Source organism: Aegilops tauschii, chromosome 6 (genome assembly GCF_002575655.3).
Source record: "Aegilops tauschii subsp. strangulata cultivar AL8/78 chromosome 6, Aet v6.0, whole genome shotgun sequence".
Lineage (NCBI taxonomy): Eukaryota > Viridiplantae > Streptophyta > Magnoliopsida > Poales > Poaceae > Aegilops > Aegilops tauschii.
Genome location: NC_053040.3, coordinates 6,527,193 through 6,550,996, shown reverse-complemented (window position 1 = coordinate 6,550,996; position 23,804 = coordinate 6,527,193). Strand labels below are relative to the sequence as shown.

Sequence of the window (23,804 nt, the reverse complement as noted above, 5' to 3'; positions counted from 1 at the left end):
GACATGATAAATCTCACAGATTCAAAAAATGTTCGTGATTTCAGAAAGTGTTCATATGTTAAAAAAATGTTCATGAATTTTTAGTAAATGTTCAAAATATTTTGAAAAATGTATGAATTTTTCAAAAATGTTCATGAATTCGTAAAAGATATTAGGAAATTTTAAAAATGTTCACAATTTCAAAAATATATTTCTGAATTTGGAAAATTTTCCTGATTTCAAGAACAGTTCATCGTTTAAAAAATTGTTCCTGAATTCAAAATATGTTTATGTTTATCTTAAGAAAGCGTGAATTTTAGAAAATTTCGCAATTTCTTAATAATACGAATATTTTTTGAAGTTGATGAAAAAATATAATTCAAAAGTGTTCACCCATTTAAAAAAAAAGTTCAAATCTAAAAAAAATCAAAAATTAAAAAAATGTTCTCGAATTTCAGAAAATGTATGTAAATTTCTTCGGAAGCTTCAGCAAACATATATAACAGTTACCATATATAACAGTTACCATGTCACACTACAGCCTATAAAACATCACACAGTGGAATAATCATAGCTAGTAGAGCATTAGTTACCAGTTAATAATAGTTGCAATCCATCCCAAGCAATAGTACCTAGATATGAGTAGATATAGGTACGGTAATACACGACAAGTACTCGCAAACAAGAGCTAACATAACAAGTTCATTTCACATTGATACATGGCCCACCCCAGTTCTAAATGAGGTGGATGGTGATCATCATCCTCAAGTCATGGCGACGGGTGTTCGCAACAGTGAGTAGGATGGCCTGTCCTACCCGAAGATTCTTGGCACGAAGGAACTTTTTCCACCCTGCCCTGCTCAAGACAGTGCGACCGTCCGTGTCCACTGCATAGGCACAGCTGGTGATGGAGCCCGTTCTGGTAAGGCGTAGTCCAGCAGCCATGCCTTCTTCGTCCAGGTCGATGCCACAGCTATCAAGTAACCTCTTAGGTAATTTCTGAAAACAGTTGACATGATATATGATCATGTCACGTGCAATTATCAACAAAGCATACACTTCAAGACACATATATCATTGGATTCAACACTGAGCATATATATCATCACATCACTACACTATACGCCAGCATCAAATTACTACAGTAATTAGGCATATCATTAGATTACTGCGTACACTAAGCATATCATCGCATATTACTACACTACATGCATGTCATAAAATTCTTCACTAAATGAATTCTAAACTAGGCCTCTCATCACAGTACTACAACATGCATATCATATGAACTACTACACTAACTAAGCATGCATATCATGTAATTACCACACTAAGTAACATACCATGATATGCCGTTTAACATTCGTCCTTGTGAGGCGGGTCACGAATGGCTTCCCTAGGTAGTCTTCACGTAGCGGAAGCATGTCCCAGAGGTTGCCGATTTCCTCGTCGCCCAGTCTGAGTCCTTGGGCATACAGGTATTCAGCAAGTGGGTTCTCATCATCATCTGAATCGTCATCATCTGAATTAGCACCATCTTCCTCCTCATGAACTTCATCCTCACTATCCGGAATCAAATTTAGATAGATAACAGAAATCCTGGGCCTATCTCTTCTGAAGGAGAAGCAGATCAATTCACCCCCACTAAGACGCATGCGGGCGATGAAACGATCCCAATCATCTCCTCCTATCTGGGTTATCTTTCGCCCCTTCTCGACCTGCATAGTGTATGGGACCCCAAGAGCGTCGAAGGTCACGGTGTCTCCGATGAGCTCATTGAATGCCAATCTCACATTGCATGGTACGATCTGTGTAAGATAAAAAGAAATAACACACACAAAATACATTAGTGGAAATAGCAAAAAAAAGAATGTACTGTCAGAAGGTTCATATAAATTGTTACCGCTGCAACAACAAAAGAGGCTGGAAGTAGATGCTGAACAGCGTGGCAGTAGAAAGGCTGGTCCGGCACCGTGAGTTGCAGCGTCCACATGGTGCTTCCTCCATTCTACACAGAACATGTTGAACTTTAAGTTGAATTGTACATAGTACAATACAAAGATCATACATATAATAAATCATAGTGATAACCTATACTGTCAATGGCAATGCCCGTCTCATCTAAACCTGGGAATAGTTCGGCATCCAAACTAAAACCAGTCCAATCCACGGCACACATCAAAACTAATCTAGACCAAACCGAACTATACATGCTCGTCATCCAACCCAGTCAAAACCGTTTTCAACTTTTGGATTGAATCCAAAGGTTCAAACCATGGACAAAGCCATATGCGAGGGCACGTCATGAATCTAGATCAGACATGAGATCGAGAGATCTGACGAGCTCCGGCCGGCAACAGCCAATCGGCTCAGATCCGCCTCCGTAGGGAGACGCGGTTGGGGAAGGGAAGAAGAGGGGAGATCTCACGTACTTGCCGGAGTTGGTGGCGGCCGCGCACCGGCAGCGTAGAGAGGGGTCGTCGGGAGATGGCGGCGGCGGCGGCGCTGGTCGAGAAGGGGAGAAAGAAAGATGTGGAGTGGTCGAGATGGGGAGAAAGAAAAATGTGGTACATGTGGTGGCGTGGTTGTGTGGATGACAAGGGGACCCACTTGTGAGACCGATAGCAATGCAAACCGCAGGAGGTGCACGACCGCCACGTCCCCACGTGGAATGGGGACGGCCGGGTGGGTGTGTCAAGTCAAATCGGCACCCGCGGCTTCTCGGTAACTCCAACAGGCAGGAGCAGTGCATTTCTTCGCCAAATCGGGTAGAAATCGGGTAGTGCTCTGTTTTTTTCATGACATTGGGGTTTTTCACACAAGGGATACATTAATGAAAGAAGTGGGGTAATGAACCCAAATACAAGAAAATGTTCATGGCAGGGATACATTAATGAAAAAAGTGGGTTAAACAATGGATATATGGCAGGATTCTCCATTGGCTTCCCCAGGACAGTGACAAAATGCTGCAGTTCCTGATTCATTTTAGTTTATGTAGATGAATTAATTTGCACACATGTTCATAGATGATCAGTTTGCACACATGTTCATAGATGATCCATTTGCAAATTCTGTACAGATTTCCATTTTGCAAAGGAAGTGATTGCTCCCTTAATAATTATGGGCTGACACAAAATCAAAACATTTGATGTAGCCAATTTTAGTGTATAACTCAGCATGATTATAGCTTCACAAAATTAAAGCATGCAAATGATTACCGATTCCACCTATTGCCAAATCAAGCTTTGTACTGATGATGCATTAGATATTGCTATAAGTAGAGGATGCTCATGATTGCCAAAAGTACCTATTTCCACTTTCTGATAAGAACTAAACGTGTATGAAATGATGCTAAAAGTAGAGCATGAGCATGAGCATTTATCAATTGATGATCAATTGATGCTACCTATTTGTGTTTGAATGGGCTCAATAAAGCTGGTGCTGGTTTATGCTCTCTGCGTGACCGTGATGGTAACGAAGACACTTGGTTGGCTATGGTCTTGCTGTCAAATTTACGTTTCTGTTCTTTAAGACTCTTTGTTTTTGCTGCTTCGTCGGGATCGACTAGCTTTCTCGGGCGTCCACATGCTCTCTTCCTTTTTGGGGAGTTGGGTGCACCACTTTTGGGGGAGTTGGGTGCACCGGTATCCTTCTGAGAGTTGGATGTGTCGGGTTCGTTGGAACCATCAGGATTGTTGACTAATTGTACGTCGTCTTCTGAACCATCAGGTAGAACTGCTTGCTGGGCATCGTACACCTCCTTCTGTATAAGAGAGAGTGCTGCGTTAGTTCTAATCATGAGACTTATGAAATAAATGATATATTCTTGATGTAGCACTAACCGTTATGGGGAACTTATATGATTCGAGACGAAGCGCGTTGCAATTTGAATGCAATAAGGCTGTACATATTTTCCACCTGAAAATATCTATCCTTGCCTATATTTGATAACCGACACTTACGTCAGGATAGCTTTCAAGCTAAACAAAGTACAAATGTAAATTAGGCATTCAATTACCTGGTTAAAAATATCGGTCATTTCATCCCCGTTCCATGACAACATGTACTGCAGTGTCCAAACCGCACAGGAAGTCCTGCGATGTTTAGTTAAAGATCAGTAATCTTATTCATGTAGGCAAATAATAATTTATGAGGCCATGCGTACCCATCGGTCTGTTGTGGTATGTTCTCATAGCGTTTTTGTCCATTCGGCAAAATTGATGTTCTTAGCTGGTGATATCAACCCATTCTTGACAGCTTCGTCGATGCAGAACTGAATCGAGTCCACCTAGGGTACGACGAGTTATACATAGGGTTATGGTACTTTGGGAGCTCATGTGCCATGCGGATCAAAAGAGGCAGCAAGAGAACACTTACAAGAGAATCTTCCTTGGTCTTCTCGCAATGATAATTCATGGAGTTCAGAGTCTGAATTTCTTTTTTGTCAAAATTAAACATCATTAGCATCCAATGGTTTTGCTGTACATTCAGTGGGACATGCACCTGCAGTAACATTTGGGTTGGGTTGAGAACCGAAATTTGTCATGTACAGTGTGTACATAAACTATGAAAGTGAGGAAAACATGTACCTTTCGGCGCCCTACAAATTTTTCTGCTACACGAGCTAACCATGAGGCTGCACGTCCAACAGGAACCACCCCCTTCATTTGTAACAGCTTTTCGGTTTCTTCAGGGGATATGATTGAGGTAGTATCATTCTCAATTTGGCTAATGCGAGCATATGCCATAATAACCTGCCAAATTTTCAATCATACAATAATAAGAAAGTTGTTGCAGTAATGATGTAGACTAGAGTATAATGGGCTTACATCACCAATAATGTATTCGTCGTCCAGATTTCGCTTCAGTTGTTCTGCTGTGAGGGTAATGTCTCCGATTCTAGCTATTTCAACAGGGTCGTATGTTCCGCGGATGTAAACGGCTGTCTCTATGTCCTCATCCGTGAACTTGTAATCATTACCAAAGACAGGCTTCATCGGAGTTAATTGTGGTTTCTCATTGTTTTCCGTCATATGTCTTGCACTTGGTGTAGTCGAAGTCCCTGCCGTGAATTGGCTAGCCCTAGGAGTTCCTGTCAGGGATGAATTGCACACATTGACTTGATCCTACAAAGAACAAAGGTAGTTCATCATTAGTTTGTTACTTTTAGATATTAACGTGTTGGGCCATAAAGATCACCTGCACGCCTCCTTTCTGTGACACTGATTGTCGGTTGCTTGTAAATTCGTATTTTAATTCCTGTAACAATGCAAACAATAATGAACATGAAGGAACATATTCATACAAAATACAAAATGCACAGTATAACATACATGTAGTTCCCTCCTTAAGTCTTTAATTTCGTCCTCGGCCTTCGACAACCTAGGATTAGTGCCAGTTTTAGTCTTCATGTCGATCAAGTCTTCACCTAGCGTTTGGTATTTGACATCAAATCTGTGCTCAATTTCCATTAACTTCCTGCCTACCTTCTTTTCATGATCAGCTAAGCGTGCATTCATGGCTTCAACTACCATGTCAATCTGTGTAAACAAAATAAAACACCGTTGATAACAATAGCTAAATGAATGAGGTTCCATGACACCTATTTGCGATATTGCAAAAACAAATAGTCTTTGGAGTACATACTTGCTGGCTACTAAATTGTTGTCCTTGTGATGGTGCTCGATACGAATCATGTTTTATGCACATGTTCATCATTTTCTCTTGGAAAATTATTAGAATTCTCAGACGGTCGTTGAGGAGCACAAATTTCCATGACAGCCTTTTTTTATAAAATATAATGAACCATTAGTACCAAATAAAAAACTCGGATATAGAAAGTTCAATTGTAGATAGGTACCAGCCCGTTATGAAGACCTCCTTTCTCGTAAGCATCGCTTCTTAAAGTAGCCGTCATTTCGTCCCATCGTGCGATCAATGGAGGGGGTCTAGAAGCATACATCAATCGGCCACTACGCACGTGCTCCCAGTACCAATACTACACAATAAATTAGTTCATGACCATACAGATATGCAATAGAACAATAATTAAAGGACATTAAGTAGTGATCTAGCACTAACCTGGAGCAGAATTAGATTTCCTTGTAGATTTACGTGATCTCGATTTCTAAACTTGTGAACGGACTTGAAGAAGTGATTAAGTGTGAAACATCCCCAGTTAAATTTCCGAAGGTTTTGAAGATCTGTAACAAGGTTGAGAAATTTCGAGTCCACATAATGTTGTGATGTTGGTGCTAGAACAGTACCAATTGCGTAAAGAATGAACCGTCTCAGGAAATCGCCATCTGGGGCTTTGGAAGGTCGGATCGCCGTTTCAAGGTCAGAAATCAAAATTTTCCCATTGTTTGCATAGGCGGTAAACAATTCTGTGTCGGTTTGCATTTCCAGATGTGGCTCTATATCCTCCCCTTCTATCGGAATGCCAAATATACAGTGCACGTCCTCTTTTGTTATAGGAATTGGCATTTTTCCGATGGTAATGGATTGGGTGTCCATATCTATGCTCTTGGCTAGTCTAACCAACATTATGCGCCGTAGAGTCACTTCATGCATCTGGGTTAGACTGCCAAGACTGGTTTCTGATATGATGTACTTTTTGTGGTCTGGTGACAACAGTTTCATGGTTTTTCCGAACCTTGTCTGTGAGCATACTAACTTCATATGACCATGCTTTTCGCCGAGTTCCTGTTACATGCCATTAAATTATACTGAGTACACATGAATTATGTGTACGAAACGATTGTACACAAACAGTCAATTACTTACCGCATCGGTAATTTCGGAGATGGGCTTTCTCCATTATGAAGGTTCGTATCTGAAACTGACATTGCTGGCTCGTATGCAATGATAAAATCCGGCTAAATTAATTTGAACAAAATTGGAAAATGTATAACAAAATTAGCAGCAAATTAATTTTAACAAAATTAACTGGGTCATTTAACATATGATCCACTTATGGGTTTAGCACAGAACCTATTTGGGTGCAAAACCTATGAGGGTTCAACTACTAAAGGAGCGGCCGACAACGATTATAAAGAGTTACGATCAGGTAATACCTGCTCTCGGAGACGGTGCCGCCGAGTCGATGGCGGCGGTTAGTGCGTCGCAAACTATAAGCGCCGGTATAGCGCGGTCGACGGCGCAAAGGAAAAACGGCGCGTTCACGCGAGGAGGAGGCGGCGAGAAGAACACTGACGTCCGACCCCTCAGATCACGTTGGCGGTGGGCGGCGAGTGGTGGCCGCCGACTCCTGTATTCTGTGGGCGACCAGCGTCTCCGATCTGATCTTGCAGCGGTCGTGGGAGGTGCGGACGGCCCGGGTGGTTAGAATGCGGAGTTGTAATCGCGGGATTTAGGGAGGGGTGGGCCGCGTGAGTTATGTGAGATTTGGATAAATGATATAAAAAAATAAGAAAATCTTGTCAACTCGTTTAGGGGTTTAGGGTTATTAGGGTTTAGGGGTTTAGGGGTTTAGGGTTTAGGGTTTAGTAGGGGGGGTTAGGGTTATCAGGGTTCAGGGTTTATTGGGGGGGGGTAGGGTTATCAGGGTTTAGGGTTTAGTGTTGACATGCAAGCCCGGAAATGCGTGTGTCAGAGATCGTACTTGCGTGTACATGTACTAATGATCCCAAACTTTCTTCATGGCATCCCATGACCACATAGAGAATGCATGCATAATGGTTTCCATGTGGGGCAAAATTTTGAATGTTTTTACGGTTTAGTGGGGGGGGGGGGGTTAGGGTTATCAGGTTTTAGGGTTTTAGGGTCGATGGAACTATGTTTGTCTTACAGTGGACGTAGCACACACCGGACATTGGTGGAGCGTTGGTCTACAATGGATTCCCTCCGGTAGCATCGATCTGGTCCATTGACTGGCTCGGCCGACAAACTTCGTGCCACATAGAGCATGCATCCATCCACTGGACCGGATCGATGTTGGGTTGGTTTCATACAGGTGAGGAACCCAGCTAGTGCTTTCGGGGTGTTGACATGCTAGGCCGGAAATGCGCGTGTCAGAGATCGTACTTGCGTGTATAATCCCAAACTTTCTTCATGGCATCCCATGATCCCATAGAGAATGCATGCAAAATGGTTTCCATGTGGGGCAAAATTTTGAATGTTTTTACGGTTTAGTGGGGGGGGTTAGGGTTATCAGTGTTTACGATTTTAGGGTTGACGGAACTATGTTTGTCTTACACTGGACCTATCACACACACCAGACATAGGTCGAGCATTGGTCTACAATGGAATCCCTCCGGTAGCATCGATCTGGTCCGTCAACTGGCTCGACCGACATACTTCGTGCCACATAGAGCATGCATCCATCCACTGAACCGAATTGATGTTGGGTTGGTTTACATGTACATGTACAGGGACCGGAAATGCGCGTGTCAGAGATCGTACTTGCATGTACATGTACTAATGATCCCAAACTTTCTTCATGGCATCCCATGACCCCATAGAGAATTCATGCATAATGGTTTCCATGTGGGGCAAAATTTTGAATGTTTTTACGGTTTTGTGTGTGTGTAGGGGGGGGGGGTTAGGGTTCAGGGTACATGCCACATTGTTCACATTGTCCAGTTAACACTTTGTATAAAATTTTTCGGTAAAAAATGACCGAAATAATGCAACTAATCTGAACGTAACGTTTGCCATGTATCAAACCAAGTAGCCAGTATTCCTCAAAAAAAACCAGTTAGCCACTAATTGCGCCAAACATATCACGTAATTACCAACGAAACTGGGTTGACAATTATTTCTGGAAATTCTTGGAAGGAATTTATTGCTCTTCCTTTTTTAGAGAACAATAAGTTACAAATTTTATTTTGGAAACAAGAAATCAGTTTTCAATTTTATTTGTCCTTTCCAATAGATTTCAAATGAGCTTTTCCTTGGTCTGGTCATACAAGGCATTAAGCACACATGACATTGCTTATACAGAAGCTGACTGAAATAATTTGTTAACAACTACTAACGACTGATGATCAACAAGTAAACAAATCCCACAACAATTCTTGAAAAATAAAATCCCGCGGCCATCAGATTTGTGTGCTTCTTTAGATCGATCAACTGCCTTAAGTTCTTGTTGATCTTCTTCAATTCCACCTTGAGTTCCGCATCCGCCACCATCGGGGGAACATTGGCATAGCCCTTATTATCCACCGCCGATGGCAGATCTACCTCTCAAATCAATTAAGCCATCCGTTTGAAGCCTCTCTCAACGTATTCATCCAGCCACTCAAAATGCTTGCATGTTTTCAGCTTCTGAAAAAGGGAAGGGAAACCCTAAATACCAATTCCGAGGAAATATAAATAAATCTGGGGTCAGAATTCATAGCAAAAAGACACAACAGAACATAGATTTAACCTTCCCCGCTTCTGGTTTGCTCTCGCATTTCACAAATTCCCGCCCATGGTTTCCATTCTTCTCCGATATGGTTGTCAAACGCTTCAGTGGCGCGATGCGTGGGCAGTCGGGGCATCTGGTCATCGGTAGTGAACCATACCGCGGCCATGATGACGGAGAGGCCGAACTGGACATGGACATCTCTCGTCTCTCACCGTCCGCCGGCGATGGCAGGCTTCGTCGCCGGAGAAGAATAACAATTTGGTGGGGCAAGGGAAAGGGAGGCAATGGTGGGCCGCGGGTTGGCACGGGCACGGCGATGGCTCCGGCTTCTGTGATATGTGGTTGGACCCGCGGTCAGTGCACATGTTTTGGAAGCCCCCAAAAGATCGTGCTCGTTAAAATGCGGAGCTGTAATCGCGGGATTTAGGGAGGGGTGGGCCGCGTGAGTTATGTGAGATTTGGATAAATGATATAAAAAAATAAGAAAATCTTGTCAACTCGTTTAGGGGTTTAGGGGTTTAGGGGTTTAGGGTTATTAGGGTTTAGGGTTTAGGGTTTAGGGTTTAGGGTTTAGTGGGGGTTAGGGTTATCAGGGTTCAAGGTTTAGGGTTTAGTTGGCGGGGGTAGGGTTATCAGGGTTTAGGGTTTAGTGTTGACATGCAAGCCCGGAAATGCGCATGTCAGAGATCGTACTTGCGTGTACATGTACTAATAATCCCAAAGTTTCTTGATGGCATCCCATGACCACATAGAGAATGCATGCATAATGGTTTCCATGTGGGGCAAAATTTTGAATGTTTTTACGGTTTAGTGGGGGGGGTTAGGGTTATCAGGGTTTAGGGTTTTAGGGTTTTAGGGTCGACGGAACTATGTTTGTCTTACAGTGGACGTAGCACACACACCGGACATTGGTGGAGCGTTGGTCTACAATGGAATCCCTCCGGTAGCATCGATCTGGTCCGTCGACTGGCTCGACCGACATACTTCGTGCCACATAGAGCATGCATGCATCCACTGAACCGGATCGATGTTGGGTTGGTTTACATGTACATGTACAGGGACCGGAAATGCGCGTGTCAGAGATCGTACTTGCGTGTACATGTACTAATGATCCCAAACTTTCTTCATGGCATCCCATGACCACATAGAGAATGCATGCATAATGGTTTCCATGTGGGGCAAAATTTTGAAAGTTTTTACGGTTTTGTGTGGGGGGGGGGGGGGGGGTTAGGGTTCAGGGTACATGCCACATTGTTCACATTGTCCAATTAACACTTTGTATAGATTTTTTCGGTAAAAAATGAACGAAATAATGCAACTAATCTGAACGTAACGTTTGCCATGTATCAAACCAAGTAGCCAGTATTCCTAAAAAAAAACCAGTTAGCCACTAATTGCGCCAAACATATCACGTAATTACCAACGAAAATGGGTTGACAATTATTTCTGGAAATTCTTGGAAGGAATTTATTGCTCTTCCTTTTTTAGAGAACAATAAGTTTCTGGCTCGGGCTTCTGTGAGATGTGGTTGGACCCACGGTCAGTGCACATGTTTTGGAAGTCCCCAAAAGATCGTGCTCGTTAAAAAAAACTTGCATCGAAGCGCATTACTTCAAAATAACTAATTAACCCTACAATCACGGATATATACCTTCCCATTCTACCGCATATCAACCCTATCCTAACCACCCCCATCTACCTTGTTTCTCCTCACATAGCCATCGCCGGGATCGCGCCATCGCTTCTCAAGCGACCACGCCGACACCGGATTAAAAAGGTCTCCTCCACGGCTCCTCCCATCTTCGATTGCAGTGCTGATTATTTTTTCCATTGATTCGACCAAGAAGTCATTTCCGAAGAGATTAGAAAATACAGCCTTTGCCATAGTTGAGTAGTTCTGGTGTAATTGGAGTACAGGATGGCATGCAAGAGCTTTTTGATTGATAGTTTGTAGTAGTTGTTCGTACGAACTGGTTATGAATATATTTTCTCGGTGGTAATCTTAGGAATTAGTTGGATGAGGTTGTGGATACAGTTTTCATACTATGGGTATATGTGTTGTTGTAGGGACCATGGTCTCAGAGGCGCATAACAACCGTGCGGAGTACGACAAGTCTTTGCATGAAGCGCGCCGGGAGATCGACCTGAAGGTGCAAAAGGATCGCGCTGAGGTAGATAAGAAACTCAAAAAAGAACGTTCATACGTGGACAGGATGATAAAGGAGGAGCGTGAGGAGTTTTCCCGTAAGATGGCGAAGATGCGTCTTGAGATTGAAGAAAAATATAAGCAGGACTGTGAGGACATGGAAAAAAAGTTTTTCCTTGGCTACAAGGAAATGCAGCAAACGTTGCAGAAGGACCGGAAGCTTGTGGACAGTATTATACAGACAGAGCGAGTCAGGATGGATGCCTATGTGTTGCAGGCACGTTCGGATATGGACAGCAAGCTGCTACAGGAGCGGTCGGACATGGATTATAAGGCCATGCGGGAGAAGGTCCATTTGGAAGGACATATGTTAGAAGCCCGTGCGATCTCACGGCCACCCCGACAACATGTCTTCAATTTTTCTCCCCCTGTAAGTATCTCGCACCGATTGTATATATTAATGACCTACGTATTCTATGATACAAACATCTTCAATTTGTGGCAACCTTATGTCGGCGATTGTATGTAGGCTAAGCATCATGAGACGGCACAGTCGCCATCGACTCGAGACATTGCGATAGAGTCACCCGTTTAGTGCCACATCACTACACCCCAACAACATATCTTCAATTCTCCCCTTGTAAGTACCTCCCAACGATGCCATACCCAAGATATGGTATGACCTTTTAAAATTTGTGTGTAAACCCACTGTCGACGTTTCATACGCAGGATAAGAAACGTGTGATGGCAGAGTCCCCAGTCACACCACATGAAGGATACAATCCACATAACAAGGTGAGAAGGTTTGAGATGGCACAATCCCCAGTCACTCCACATGAAGGATACATTCCACAAAAGCAGGTAACAACACCGCAATGTTGCTATGCACATAAAAAATTATGTTTGCCCCTTTACTCATTGAATGTATTAACTCTGATGTGAGATACTAGGTGCTGGTCATGGAATTTTTTGTTAGTAGGGATGATGAGATGTCACATGTCCCGAGAGCATTCTTTGATGAACACCCGGCAGAAGTCAGAATTTTTGAACCCGCCAAAGTGACCTACGATCTCATTATGAGTGAAATGAGAGATACTTTTGGTTGCAAACTGGGAGCAGAACTGTACTACTTCTTACCCGGGTCAGCGTGGAAGCTGCCAGAAGGAATGTTCTTGATTGCAGGACCAGATGATGTAGAAAAAATGCTTTCTGATCTGAATGGCAGCAAGACATGTCACCTGTACATTGTGTACAATAGAACTACGGGTTGTTTTCCCGAGGATGACATTGATCCAGAGGTTCAAATTTTACATGTTACATGCATCTAGTTTATGGCTACGTCATTTTTAAGTTCTTCCTAATACAATTCCTATGGTTTTCTACAGGAAGTGAGAATCCAAGAAATGGAGGGTCTTGCTAGAGAGTTGGCGGAGAAAGAACAAGAACAACTTCAGTTGTATGGTTACATTGAAGTTAAAGAGAAAAAGATTGAAGCACATTGGTCGTTGCCAAGCCCGACGCAATCTCCAACGTCGCAACGCAAGAGGTCACTGGATTTTGGCAGTGCAAAAGACCATATGGAGTAGGCTCAATTGTTTTTCAACCAGTTTAAGCTTCAAACCAGGATTATTTTGTTGCAAACAAACATTTTTTCTGTTTCACACTATGTTCGCAATTATGGTACAATTTATTCATGAGACAGTTCTTTGAACAACAATGCATGTGTTTTATGATCAATCATACAGTTGTTTCTGAGTTGTTTGTGAGATGGCATTGCATCTAAAGAAGTTTCCATCTATAAAACTTGTAAAAAATCATTTATGTTGTCTTTGTTGAAACTGTTTTTTCGTGCCTTTCATCTACACGTGTAATCATTATAGCCTACAAAACCATACAATGTCGCAAAAGAATTTCCAGTTTGCATGGATGCTTGTCATGTTGGTACAAGGGTTTCAAAAAAATTTTGGGTCCATTTCAAGCATGCCGAAAAAATCCGTCTTCCCAGATGGAACACCAATTTTTTCCATCAAGCGCGCAAGCACACCCCCGTGGGCCGCGTGAAATCTGAGCTAACCCCAAAACTTGCTGGTTTTGACGTCAAATAAGATAGAAATATCAAGGGAAGAAGATAGAAATATCAACGGAAGAAGATAGAAATAGCAAGCAAAACACAGATAACCAACGTCGGCCACCCGCGCTCGCATGCATGCACGTCCGCCACCCGCGCATGCAAACCCACGTCGCCGCCCTTCCCATGCATGCAGGCCTCAGGCGCAGACAACGAGATGGCCCAACGGTCCATCCAGCGACCCAACGGGTGAGGCTGGCGTGGGACGGCCCACCCGAATTAGGCCCAAGCGAGCTTCGCGCCGGGCACATCCCAGGGCTGCAGGGAGTTTAGTCCCACCTCGCCGAGCGAGGGGAGCTAGCACTGGTTTATATAGCGCGCTGAACTTTCCCTCTCAAGTTCCTTTCTAAAGCGGGCAGCACATTGCCTAACCGTCTCCGTCCCTGCCCTGTGGGGCCTACTTGCTACCTGTTTTCACAATCTGGCCGGCCTCTGCATCCTGGTCCAATAAATGATTGGGTTACTAGTCGTATGCAGGCCGTTGAATTGTGAAAGCGGGCAAGTAGGCGGGCTTTTCTTGCACCGGCCCGATTACTTTTGTACACTGGGGGTATACATGAATTAGAAAATGTTGAAAATCTTTTTTGTCAATGTTCATAAGTTAGCGTGATTGAAACTTCCATTTGAAATATATTATAAGAATTAGAAAATTTTGAAAATCTTTTTTTGTCAATGTTCATAAGTTAGCAAGATTGAATCTTCCATTTCTAATATATTTTAAAAAGTGGAAATTTTGGAGGTGGTCGATAAAATCACCGCCTTCTGGAGGGACCATTTGGTCAAACTTACATGGTGATTTTTTGCAGTCAGTCTATAGGGCATTTTTTCGACCACCTCCAAATCACCTCAATTTTGGCACACATGATCTCTTGCACAAACAATGCTAGGTTTCCAAGGTTTTGTACTTTTTTGAATTTTTTTGAATTTATAATGCCCTCTAGACTGACTGCTGAAAGCATCGGTCTATGCCTCAAGGGGGCATTGTAAAATAATTTTTTTCAAACATTTCTTTCATAGACATGTTTGGCACATGTTTGTCACCATGTACAAGAAAATTGGGGTGATTTGGAGGTGGTGGAAAATTCACCTTTTTTAAAAAACTGGCTTAAGTTAGACCAAATGGTCCCTCCGGAATGCGGGCATTTTTTCGACCACCTCCAAATCACCTCAATTTTGGCACACATGATCTCTTGCACAAACAATGCTAGGTTCCCAAGGTTTTGTATTTTTTTGAATTTTTTTGAATTTATAATGCCCTCTAGACTGACTGCTGAAAACATCGGTCTATGCCTCAAGGGGGCATTGTAAAATAATTTTTTTCAAAAATTTCTTTCATAAACATGTTTGGCACATGTGTGTCACCATGTACAAGAAAATTGGGGTGATTTGGAGGTGGTGAATAAATTCACCTTTTTTCAAAAACTGGCTTAAGTTAAAAGACCAAATGGTCCCTCCGGAATGCGGGCATTTTTTCGACCACCTCCAAATCACTTCAATTTTGGCACACATGATCTCTTGCACAAACAATGCTAGGTTTCCAAGGTTTTGTATTTTTTTGAATTTATAATGCCCTCTAGACTGACTGCTAAAAACATCGGTCTATGCCTCAAGGGGGCATTGTAAAATAATTTTTTTCAAAAATTTCTTTCATAGACATGTGTGTCACCATGTACAAGAAAATTGGGGTGATTTGGAGGTGGTGGAAAAATTCACCTTTTTTCAAAAACTGGCTTAAGTTATGACCAAACGGTCCCTCCGGAATGCGGGCATTTTTTCGACCACCTCCAAATCACCTCAATTTTGGCACACATGATCTCTTGCACAAACAATGCTAGGTTTCCAAGGTTTTGTATTTTTTTGAATTTTTTTGAATTTATAATGCCCTCTAGACTGACTGCTGAAAATATCGGTCTATGCCTCAAGAGGGCATTGTAAAATTATTTTTTCCAAAAATTTCTTTCATAGACATGTTTGGCACATGTGTGTCACCATGTACAAGAAAATTGGGGTGATTTGGAGGTGGTGGAAAAATTCACCATTTTTCAAAAACTGGCTTAAGTTAAAGACCAAATGGTCCCTCCGGAATGCGGGCATTTTTTCCACCACCTTCAAATCACCTCAATTTTGGCACACATGATCTCTTGCACAAACAATGCTGGGTTTCAAGGTTTTGTATTTTTTTTGAATTTATAATGCCCTCTAGACTGACTGCTGAAAACATCGGTCTATGCCTCAAGGGGGCATTGTAAAATAATGTTTTTCAACAATTTCTTTCATAGACATGTTTGGCACATGTGTGTCACCATGTACAAGAAAATTTGGGTGATTTGGAGGAGGTGATTTGGGTGATTTGGAGGAGGTGGTGGGCAATGTCAGTTCGAAAACTCTAGAGATACTTCCTCAACCAATGATGCGACCCAGGGACCTTCATGCAAAAACTAGGCACCTGCATGCAAGAGTCGGGGACCTGCATGTGAATAGTGATTCATCAAGGACTTGACAGCTGCTCGCACAGCGGCTGCCGCCCGATTTGCATGCAGCAAAGATGAACGTGCATGGAGGTTTCTCAAATATTTCCAAGCACACCCTACTGGGCCCCGCTTATTTAAAAAATACGTCAGTCATTAATGATCTCTAAATGAAGAATATGCATGATGATTATGAATATGCATGACAACCATAGTAAGGGTGAAGAATCATATTCATCCTACAATGAGGACCAACGCTTGCTAAAATCACCTCGATGAAGGTATTTAAGCAAGTAAAGGAGCTGGTCGAGGGGCGAGGTGGGACTATTTTTAGTTACACGAGAACAACGCGCGAGATCGTACGCGACGTGGGCCGTCCGGAGCTGCAACATCGGATGGGCCGGTGTTTGGGTCGACGTAGGAAAATGGCCTGCCATGCATGAGCCATGCAGACCGTGGGATCGCGCGGGAGATCCGTCTGGCGGCCGTGCGTGCGTGCAGAAATACATCACAAAAATTATTCTACTCGAAAATAACAAGTGCTCCATGCTAGCCCTTATTCCTGTTCGAAATACATCATCATTCTTAAAGTTGGACATCAAATGATACACACAGAAAATGAAAACGAAAGATGTCGAACTAATACAGTAACATGGCAGTACAACCGCACTTCACTAAATTACTGTCACGATGAAATAGAATGTAAAGACCACGTCACACAAAGCTGAATGGCACACGACTTTCTCTGGCTCATCGTCAGTTCATGCTGTATGTAGACATCACAGTTCAGCCTCGAGATCCTACACAGAAGAATAGAATAAATCACATGGACATCAATTATGAGTAAAACACATGCAAAAAATAAATATGAACATATTTCGTACCTCTAGCAATTTAGCGCATTTACGTCGATTGTGACCAGGATTCTTGCAATAGCCACAGATATTCTGTGATCTTGACTTCTTTGTCTTTGCCTGCAGCCTTTTCTTCGGTGCACCTCGGCCTAGCACATGCACGGGATCCAGAACCTTATCAACTTTCTCCGAGTGCGGCATCAACGGGCCAAACCTAATGCTGTTATGCTGAGCATTAGTTGACTCCTTGCTGTCAGCTTGTTCAAAACTTGATTGCTTGCCATGATGTTGTGCTTCCAAAAGCATCTTTAGACGGTGATAGTCCTCATCAGAGTGGCATGCCTTGAAACTTGCGGCGTGACTACAATTCTGCAACTCGCGGTACCTCTGCAGGCTTACCGAATAGTCATACATCTGGTTTTTCCTGGTAGGTGCGTATGCACATTTTGCATTCATAGTCCACCTAGTGGGAACGCAACAACTGGGCAGAATTGTTTGTTTTAAAATCCCCAATATGTAAAAAATGTGGGAACATGGTGTGCCTGCGCATTCCAGCTTACGGCAAGAACAACTCACCCTGTGCAAAAGACCTCCTTGCTCTTCAATGCGCACTCCAAACTTTTTATCCATTCTTTCCTGCTTGGACACAACATAAGTGGAATCTTCTGATCCATCTAGTATCTCTCTGATCTGACATTTGCTGACAGCATCTATGCTCCATAAGACCATCTTAAAGACACTAGGTGTGAAAATTGTTGCGGCGTGTTTCTCAAGCGGCGAAGCATTTTCCTCTGTAAATGGAACGGACTGCAAGGCTTCGACGTCTTGGAGAGCTTCGTTAATCCATCGCGACGCAAGGCAACGCTCATAGTGCTCTAGCATTTCAAACAACGACATCTTACCCTCAAGATGCGTATGTAGCACAGAGTTCAAGCTCTCACTCCTCTGATTGCTGCTCAATCCTAGGTAACAACGCCCCTCAAGATATGGAGCACACCACAACTTTCTCATCTGATACATCTGATGCAGCCAAGACTCCTCACTGGTTACTTTATTCCGTTGTAAGAATTGTATCCATTTTATCTCATGCTCTTCAATGAAAGAAGTATCATAAATGAAAGATCTGAATTCCTCCTTTACGTCGTCATCATGCAGATGGCGTACAATGTTCTGCTGAATGTGCCATATACATAGTCTATGGTTTGAGTCTGGCCAGACCACCCTGATTGCTCTCTGCATTGCAAGGTCCCCATCTGTGATCACAGATATCGGATGCTTCTGTGCCATGAAATCAAAAAAGGTCCGCAACATCCACTCGTATGCCTGGCTTGTTTCATGAGAAATTATACCACAGCCAAAAATAACAGTGCTGCGGTGGTGATTCAACCCGACAAACGGCACGAATGGCAGATTGTATTTGTTGGTTCTGTATGTGCTATCGAAAACAATGACGTCTCCGAAAGCCTCGTAGTCAAGTCGCGATTGACTATCAGCCCAGAACAGTCCCTTCACATGGCCATGCTCGTCTACCAAGTACTTGAAGAAAAAATCCACATCTCGCTCTCGCCTCGCCATCATGTGCATGATCACCGTATTAGCATCACCGGCACTGATTGTCTCCTGCTTATTAGCATGGCAGAAATTATAAATGTCCCTCTTTATGCATCCAACCTTATCAAATCGACCGTATTGAAAGCACAAAATATCCATAATACGGTATTTGCGGATCCCACATTTTTCCATGTCCGCAATGTCCGCTTTCTGCTCATCGCTAATTCGTCTGTGCGAACGCATCAGACAAGAAAGATCCCGTGGGGCTAGAGGATGGCTGTGCTCATCGATGAAATCCTTGACAAACCACCGACCGGTTTCCTCCTGTCTCGTAATGACCAATTTAGCATTACACCCAACACGAGTTAAACTTCGTGGCCTCCTCTTTCTATCTTCCATCTTTCTTTTCATGTGCTTCTCTTCGCGAAACCCTTGACGACTACACACAATTTTCCTTAAAATTATGTATTTGTTGGATCCATCCCACTCAACGTAGCTTCTCCGCACACTAAAACCTTTTTCAAGAGCATATTTGTTGTAGAATTCATAGCCTTCGACCTCACTATCAAACATCTTGCTGACAACATTTAGATACTCGAACATACTCTCATCACTTGCATACGCCATGTCTTCCTGCATATGACATGTGAGGGAAACCAATCATCAACATCTTTCTGTTTATCAATGTTGCAGGTGTAAAATAGCTCATAGGCAAAGACAAGTGCATGGAAAAGACTTTGCTCGTTTGACATGTGAGGGAAACCAATCATCAACGCCCAACAAGTACTATCCTAGCATGGATGATGACTCTAATAAACTCAAGTTTAATTCCCCGCAAGATCGGACGGCTAATAAAAATCAGACGTGATCAGAGATGTAAGTACTGCTAAATTGAATTGCATGCACTAGGAAAACCTAAATCGATGATGACTAAACAAATCTAAGTAGGAAGTGCAGGCTACGAATCAAAGTAAGTTGAGATTCAGGCGATTGATACCTTAAGATGCAAGTCCGGAAGCGATGGGATCAGTGGGGGGCTTTCTCCTATACCGCCGCCGCCGTCGCCACCGACACTGCCGCCGCAGATGTCACGCCTTATTCTTCTTCCTGCCGCCGACCACGTCTTTTATAGTGAAGGGGACCAGGAGGAGGACGAGAACGACGCCGACGACGGTGAATTGGTTCCTCTCGCCGGGCTCGTCGGACAGAAGGAAGAGGACGAGAAGGAGGACTTGACCGAGCTACTAGATCTAGACGTGGTTCTGGTCGTGGACGTGATCGGTTGAAATTTATTTTTACCCTGGACCATTATGCCCTTCTCTGATTAAACTAATTAAGTTAATTCATTTTTAATCCCCCACCAGATCGGACGGCTAATAAAAATCGAAGGGGTAAGTACTTGAAAGTACTCCCAGTACCGCCCCAATCACCGTAAAGGAGCTCATAAGCCGCACCATTAACTGAAAAGGTGCTAAAAATTTATCTTCCATTTTGTTTGGTCAGGAAATCACTAAGAGGTGCATGGCTCTAGAAGTGAAGCAGAAGCAGCAGAAGACAGCTCCAGGCCTCCAGTAACTAGCCTACCAAGCATTATTCATATCTCGAAACATTACGAGCCTTGTTTCAGGGTGATGTTGCGTAATTTGCCTCTCACGGTGAATACCTCCGAGCTGGAACTTAGCGCCGAGGTGCTCTACGACAAAGATACCAAGTGCTCCCAGGGTGTCGGTTTCATAAACATGTCGACGGTGCATGCTCATCCGCAAGATGCTGTAGATGCTTTCGGTAAAATGTTTTTGGATGGATGCAGTCTTGAGGTTACGTTGGTCAAGCAGGGACGGCCACGGTACCACCAACGACGTCGTCTTCCATCATAACATCACAACTACATGTACCTTGATCTTTTTGCTCGTATTTGTATCCAAGAAGATCCGTCTGTTACTCCAAGTTGATATGATCTCTGTATGCATAATTGGCTGCCTCTCTAAATCGATTATGTAGAATGTTTTTACTCATGCGTTACAACGATTTTGCGGGGGACTGAAATTACAATGATTTTACTCATGCGTTACAACGAGCTTGATTTTGCAATCTTTCTCGCCCATCTATTGTAGATTCCTCAAAATGAGAGGCATCCCAAGCCTTGGTGTCAAAGACAGAAGATACTTTGGCTTGTGAACATACTCCGGGGAGAGGGAGAAGGAGAACTTGCTGAGGATCATTGCCATGACAACCTGCACTTGCACGATGCCAAAGTTCTGACCAGTGCAAACTCTCGGGCCTAGAGAGAAAGTCAAGAGCGCCTTGGAGTCTTTGGCAGCCTTTGTAACGCCCTGCTCGAACCTCATGGGGTTGAACTCGTTGGCGTCAGGGCCCCAAACTTCCTTGTCTCGATGTAGCATTCCGATGGGGATTGATATGATTGTTCCCTGGGGTACCGTGATGCCTCCGAGGACGGCGTCCGCGGCGGCCCTCCGTTGTATGTACACGACCGGAGGGTAGAGACGCGATGTCTCGAGCAATACCATGTGTAGCTGCATAAGTAAAACAGGCACAGAGCATGCTCACAAGTCACAACACATTAGTTATTCCCTCTTTGCAAAATTACACTACATACAAAAATTTCAAAAGTCAAATTTTGTAACATTTGGCCAACCTATTATAGAAACAATATGAACATTTACGATATTGAATAATATTCATTCGAAAATATATGAAAAATTAATGATATTGACAGTTGAAATGTACGCACCAGCTTCAGTTTGGCGAGAATATCGGCGTTGGGTATCACATCATCGCCGTCCCCGCCTGGGAACTCCCTGAGGACCTCTTCCCTGACCTTGTCCTGCCACTGGGGGTGCACGGCAAGCAGGAACATGGCCCAGACAAGGAGGGTGGCCGTGGTTTCCTGCCCTGCGGCGAAGAAGGTCTTGCACTCATCAATCACCTCGTCGGTTGTCAGTGTATCGCCGCCGCTCCCTTGCCGGTTCGGCGTCCACGCCTCTAACAGCAGCCCGAGCAGGTCGTCCCCACAGCCGCCGGTGTCTCCTCGGCCATATTTGGCTCCATCTGCGGCCAGCCGTGCCTGCATGATCGACATGATCTTGCTTCTTAGCTGTTTGTTCAGACGTCGAACGTGCAAGTTACGCCGAGTCGGCAGATACCTGAAGTGAACGGCACAAGATTAACATGGTTAATGTCATGAGCTTGGATTCGGAGCTGGTCTGTAAGCAAATACAGTAGTACTCTACCAGAGTATTGGAGCATCCAGCGTGGAGGCAGTGGCGATCTTTTGCATCTCCCGCATCAAGACGATGACCTCCTCGACATCCTGGTGGCTTGTGCCGAAGGCGACGCGTCCGTTTATCTTTGCGGTCAAGTCGTTGAAGGCGTGGATCATGTCAATCTCAGCTGCTTTCTTGACGCCGTTGCTTTGGTGTATCTGCTCGCGCCATTGTTGCATCATCCGCCTTGTGACCTCTGCCGTCACCGCCGACATGCTCTACACACGTGGTAAATCATCAGCCAACTAACCGGTGTAGTGTTACAACACTAACAATGCTCACACCTCGGGTGCATTCATAGGAGAAGTCTATAAGCGCAAGTATAATGAAGACTAATCTAATAGCCAGCCTTGTAATCAACCTTGATGTTATTTAATAATTATCACCTTTTTTGTGCTGTTATTAATAGCTATCACCGGACTACACTATTAGCCATGCTCTAACCTTGATCTTCTCATAGTTGAAAGCAGGAAGGACTACTTTCCGGTGCCGCTTCCAGTCGTCACCGTTTATCAATATGACGCCGTTGCCGAAGAGGGATTTCAGCACGGGGATCATGAAGTCCTTCTGATACAGGCCCGTCCTGTCTGTGAGCACTTGCTTTATCAGCTGCAGGTCCACAGAGAAGATGGCCGGGATCGGCCCGATCCAGAACAGGAACGTTCTGCCTGAACGAACAAAAAACAATTATGAATACTATATTCGAGAATTAATTAAATATGATTAAGGATAATGTTGCAACTAGATGTGCCACGACCAACCATCTCAATCCTAGCTTGTAGGATCATATTGTATCGAAAAATTCAGTTCCTCGAGGAATTTGGGCATAGGTAGCTGTCAATTCAATCTAAAGAAAATGGAAAGTAGTCGTTTACCGTTAGTACTTTACCATAATCAGCGACCCATCTATGGAACTGCGGCAGCAGGATGGGCATGATGTCATGGCACCCGGCGTCGAGGGGCGGCACACCTCTCCGGCCAGCAATCAGTAGCCGCTTCGCCTCCGGCAAGGACCCGGCCAGGAACGTGTAGGGCGGCCCTCGGATCCCCTGCCTCGCGAACGACCGCGCCACGGCGCGCGGCCGCCACACGAGACGCCACAGCACGAGCAGAAGCGTCAGGAGAGCGGCAAGCTGCAGGGCCGCCATGCCACCAGAGACTGGTAAGGCGTGCGATCAAAGGTTCTATCTCACTGAAACCCAGCCGTGCGGCCAGCATGCGGTTGGCAGCATCGGTGCCATGCCTTTATCAGAGAAGGTCGAGCCGAGTTGGTCAGCTGGCGTAATCCTGGACGAAACGGCAGCCAAAGTAATTCCAAACGGATGGCACCTCACACGTACGTATGGTCCGTAGGACTCGCACGCAACAGAATTTAGGATGCAGACAATTTGCACAATTCCAAGATAGGGGCTGTGTGTCCGTCCACTCGCCTACTCTAGGTGTGAGGCCATGGTCACCTCCAACACTATTCGGTTGGTGGCTAACTCTTATCATTTCTGAGGCGTGGTTTACTTAGCGTTACAAATTGATGAATTTCCATGGTGCTTTATTATTAGCTCTACTAGAGTGTGATACACGACGAACTTGATGTATATATATAGATTACAGTGTATCTACCGAACACTCCAAGTCACCACCGCGTGCTTCCTTGCATCCCTTTCTCTCTAACACATTTCCTTATGCATGCACGTAAATAATGACCAACATGTTGATGTCGGCAAAATTCCATCTTATTTCCTAATATGGTTTAGCTCTCAGATGACAAACCTGATTTATCCGTTTTCGCCGACTTATAGGAGTTATCGAACTACTCACAAGTAGTTATCGAGTCCAAAACTACTGTCACAACAATTACTCATACTATAGCACTGCTATGGCGCTGACTCCAACCTAGACATGTGGGTAACTACAATTGTGTCAGGTTGGTAACTGTAGCATGGGCAGCTAGATAAGTACATAGTTGACTAGTTGGTAACTATAACATGTGCAGTTGGGTAACTAAATAACTTGACATGTTGGTA

General features: G+C 43.9%; 2 protein-coding genes across 2 annotated transcripts; both read right to left on the bottom strand.

The window, feature by feature from the left end:
- Positions 1 to 16,873: 16,873 nt before the first annotated feature.
- On the bottom strand, positions 16,874 to 19,126 carry LOC109737795 (protein FAR1-RELATED SEQUENCE 5-like). The gene is made up of 3 exons (XM_020296922.3): positions 17,525 to 19,126; positions 16,979 to 17,335; positions 16,874 to 16,894 (listed from the first exon to the last, which is right to left on the bottom strand). Exons 1-3 carry the CDS (start codon positions 19,124 to 19,126, stop codon positions 16,874 to 16,876), a joined length of 1,980 nt encoding a protein of 659 aa, XP_020152511.3.
- A 1,338-nt stretch (positions 19,127 to 20,464) lies between these two features.
- Positions 20,465 to 23,244, bottom strand: LOC109737787 (cytochrome P450 709B2). The gene is made up of 5 exons (XM_020296917.4): positions 22,673 to 23,244; positions 22,228 to 22,451; positions 21,751 to 22,001; positions 21,252 to 21,663; positions 20,465 to 21,033 (listed from the first exon to the last, which is right to left on the bottom strand). The coding sequence occupies exons 1-5, from the start codon at positions 22,929 to 22,931 to the stop codon at positions 20,605 to 20,607; spliced, it is 1,575 nt and encodes a 524-aa protein (XP_020152506.1). The 5' UTR covers positions 22,932 to 23,244; the 3' UTR covers positions 20,465 to 20,604.
- Positions 23,245 to 23,804: the final 560 nt, after the last annotated feature.

Coding starts and splice junctions, on each gene's coding strand:
- LOC109737795 (XM_020296922.3), bottom strand. CDS start 19,126: ATGGCGTATGCAAGTGATGAGAGTATGTTCGAGTATCTAAATGTTGTC. Junction 17,336..17,524: donor AAGGAGGTCTTTTGCACAGG/GTGAGTTGTTCT, acceptor GTAAGCCTGCAG/AGGTACCGCGAGTTGCAGAA. Junction 16,895..16,978: donor AATGCGCTAAATTGCTAGAG/GTACGAAATATG, acceptor TCTTCTGTGTAG/GATCTCGAGGCTGAACTGTG.
- LOC109737787 (XM_020296917.4), bottom strand. CDS start 22,931: ATGGCGGCCCTGCAGCTTGCCGCTCTCCTGACGCTTCTGCTCGTGCTG. Junction 21,664..21,750: donor CTGGATGCTCCAATACTCTG/GTAGAGTACTAC, acceptor CGTTCACTTCAG/GTATCTGCCGACTCGGCGTA. Junction 21,034..21,251: donor TTCTCGCCAAACTGAAGCTG/GTGCGTACATTT, acceptor TTACTTATGCAG/CTACACATGGTATTGCTCGA.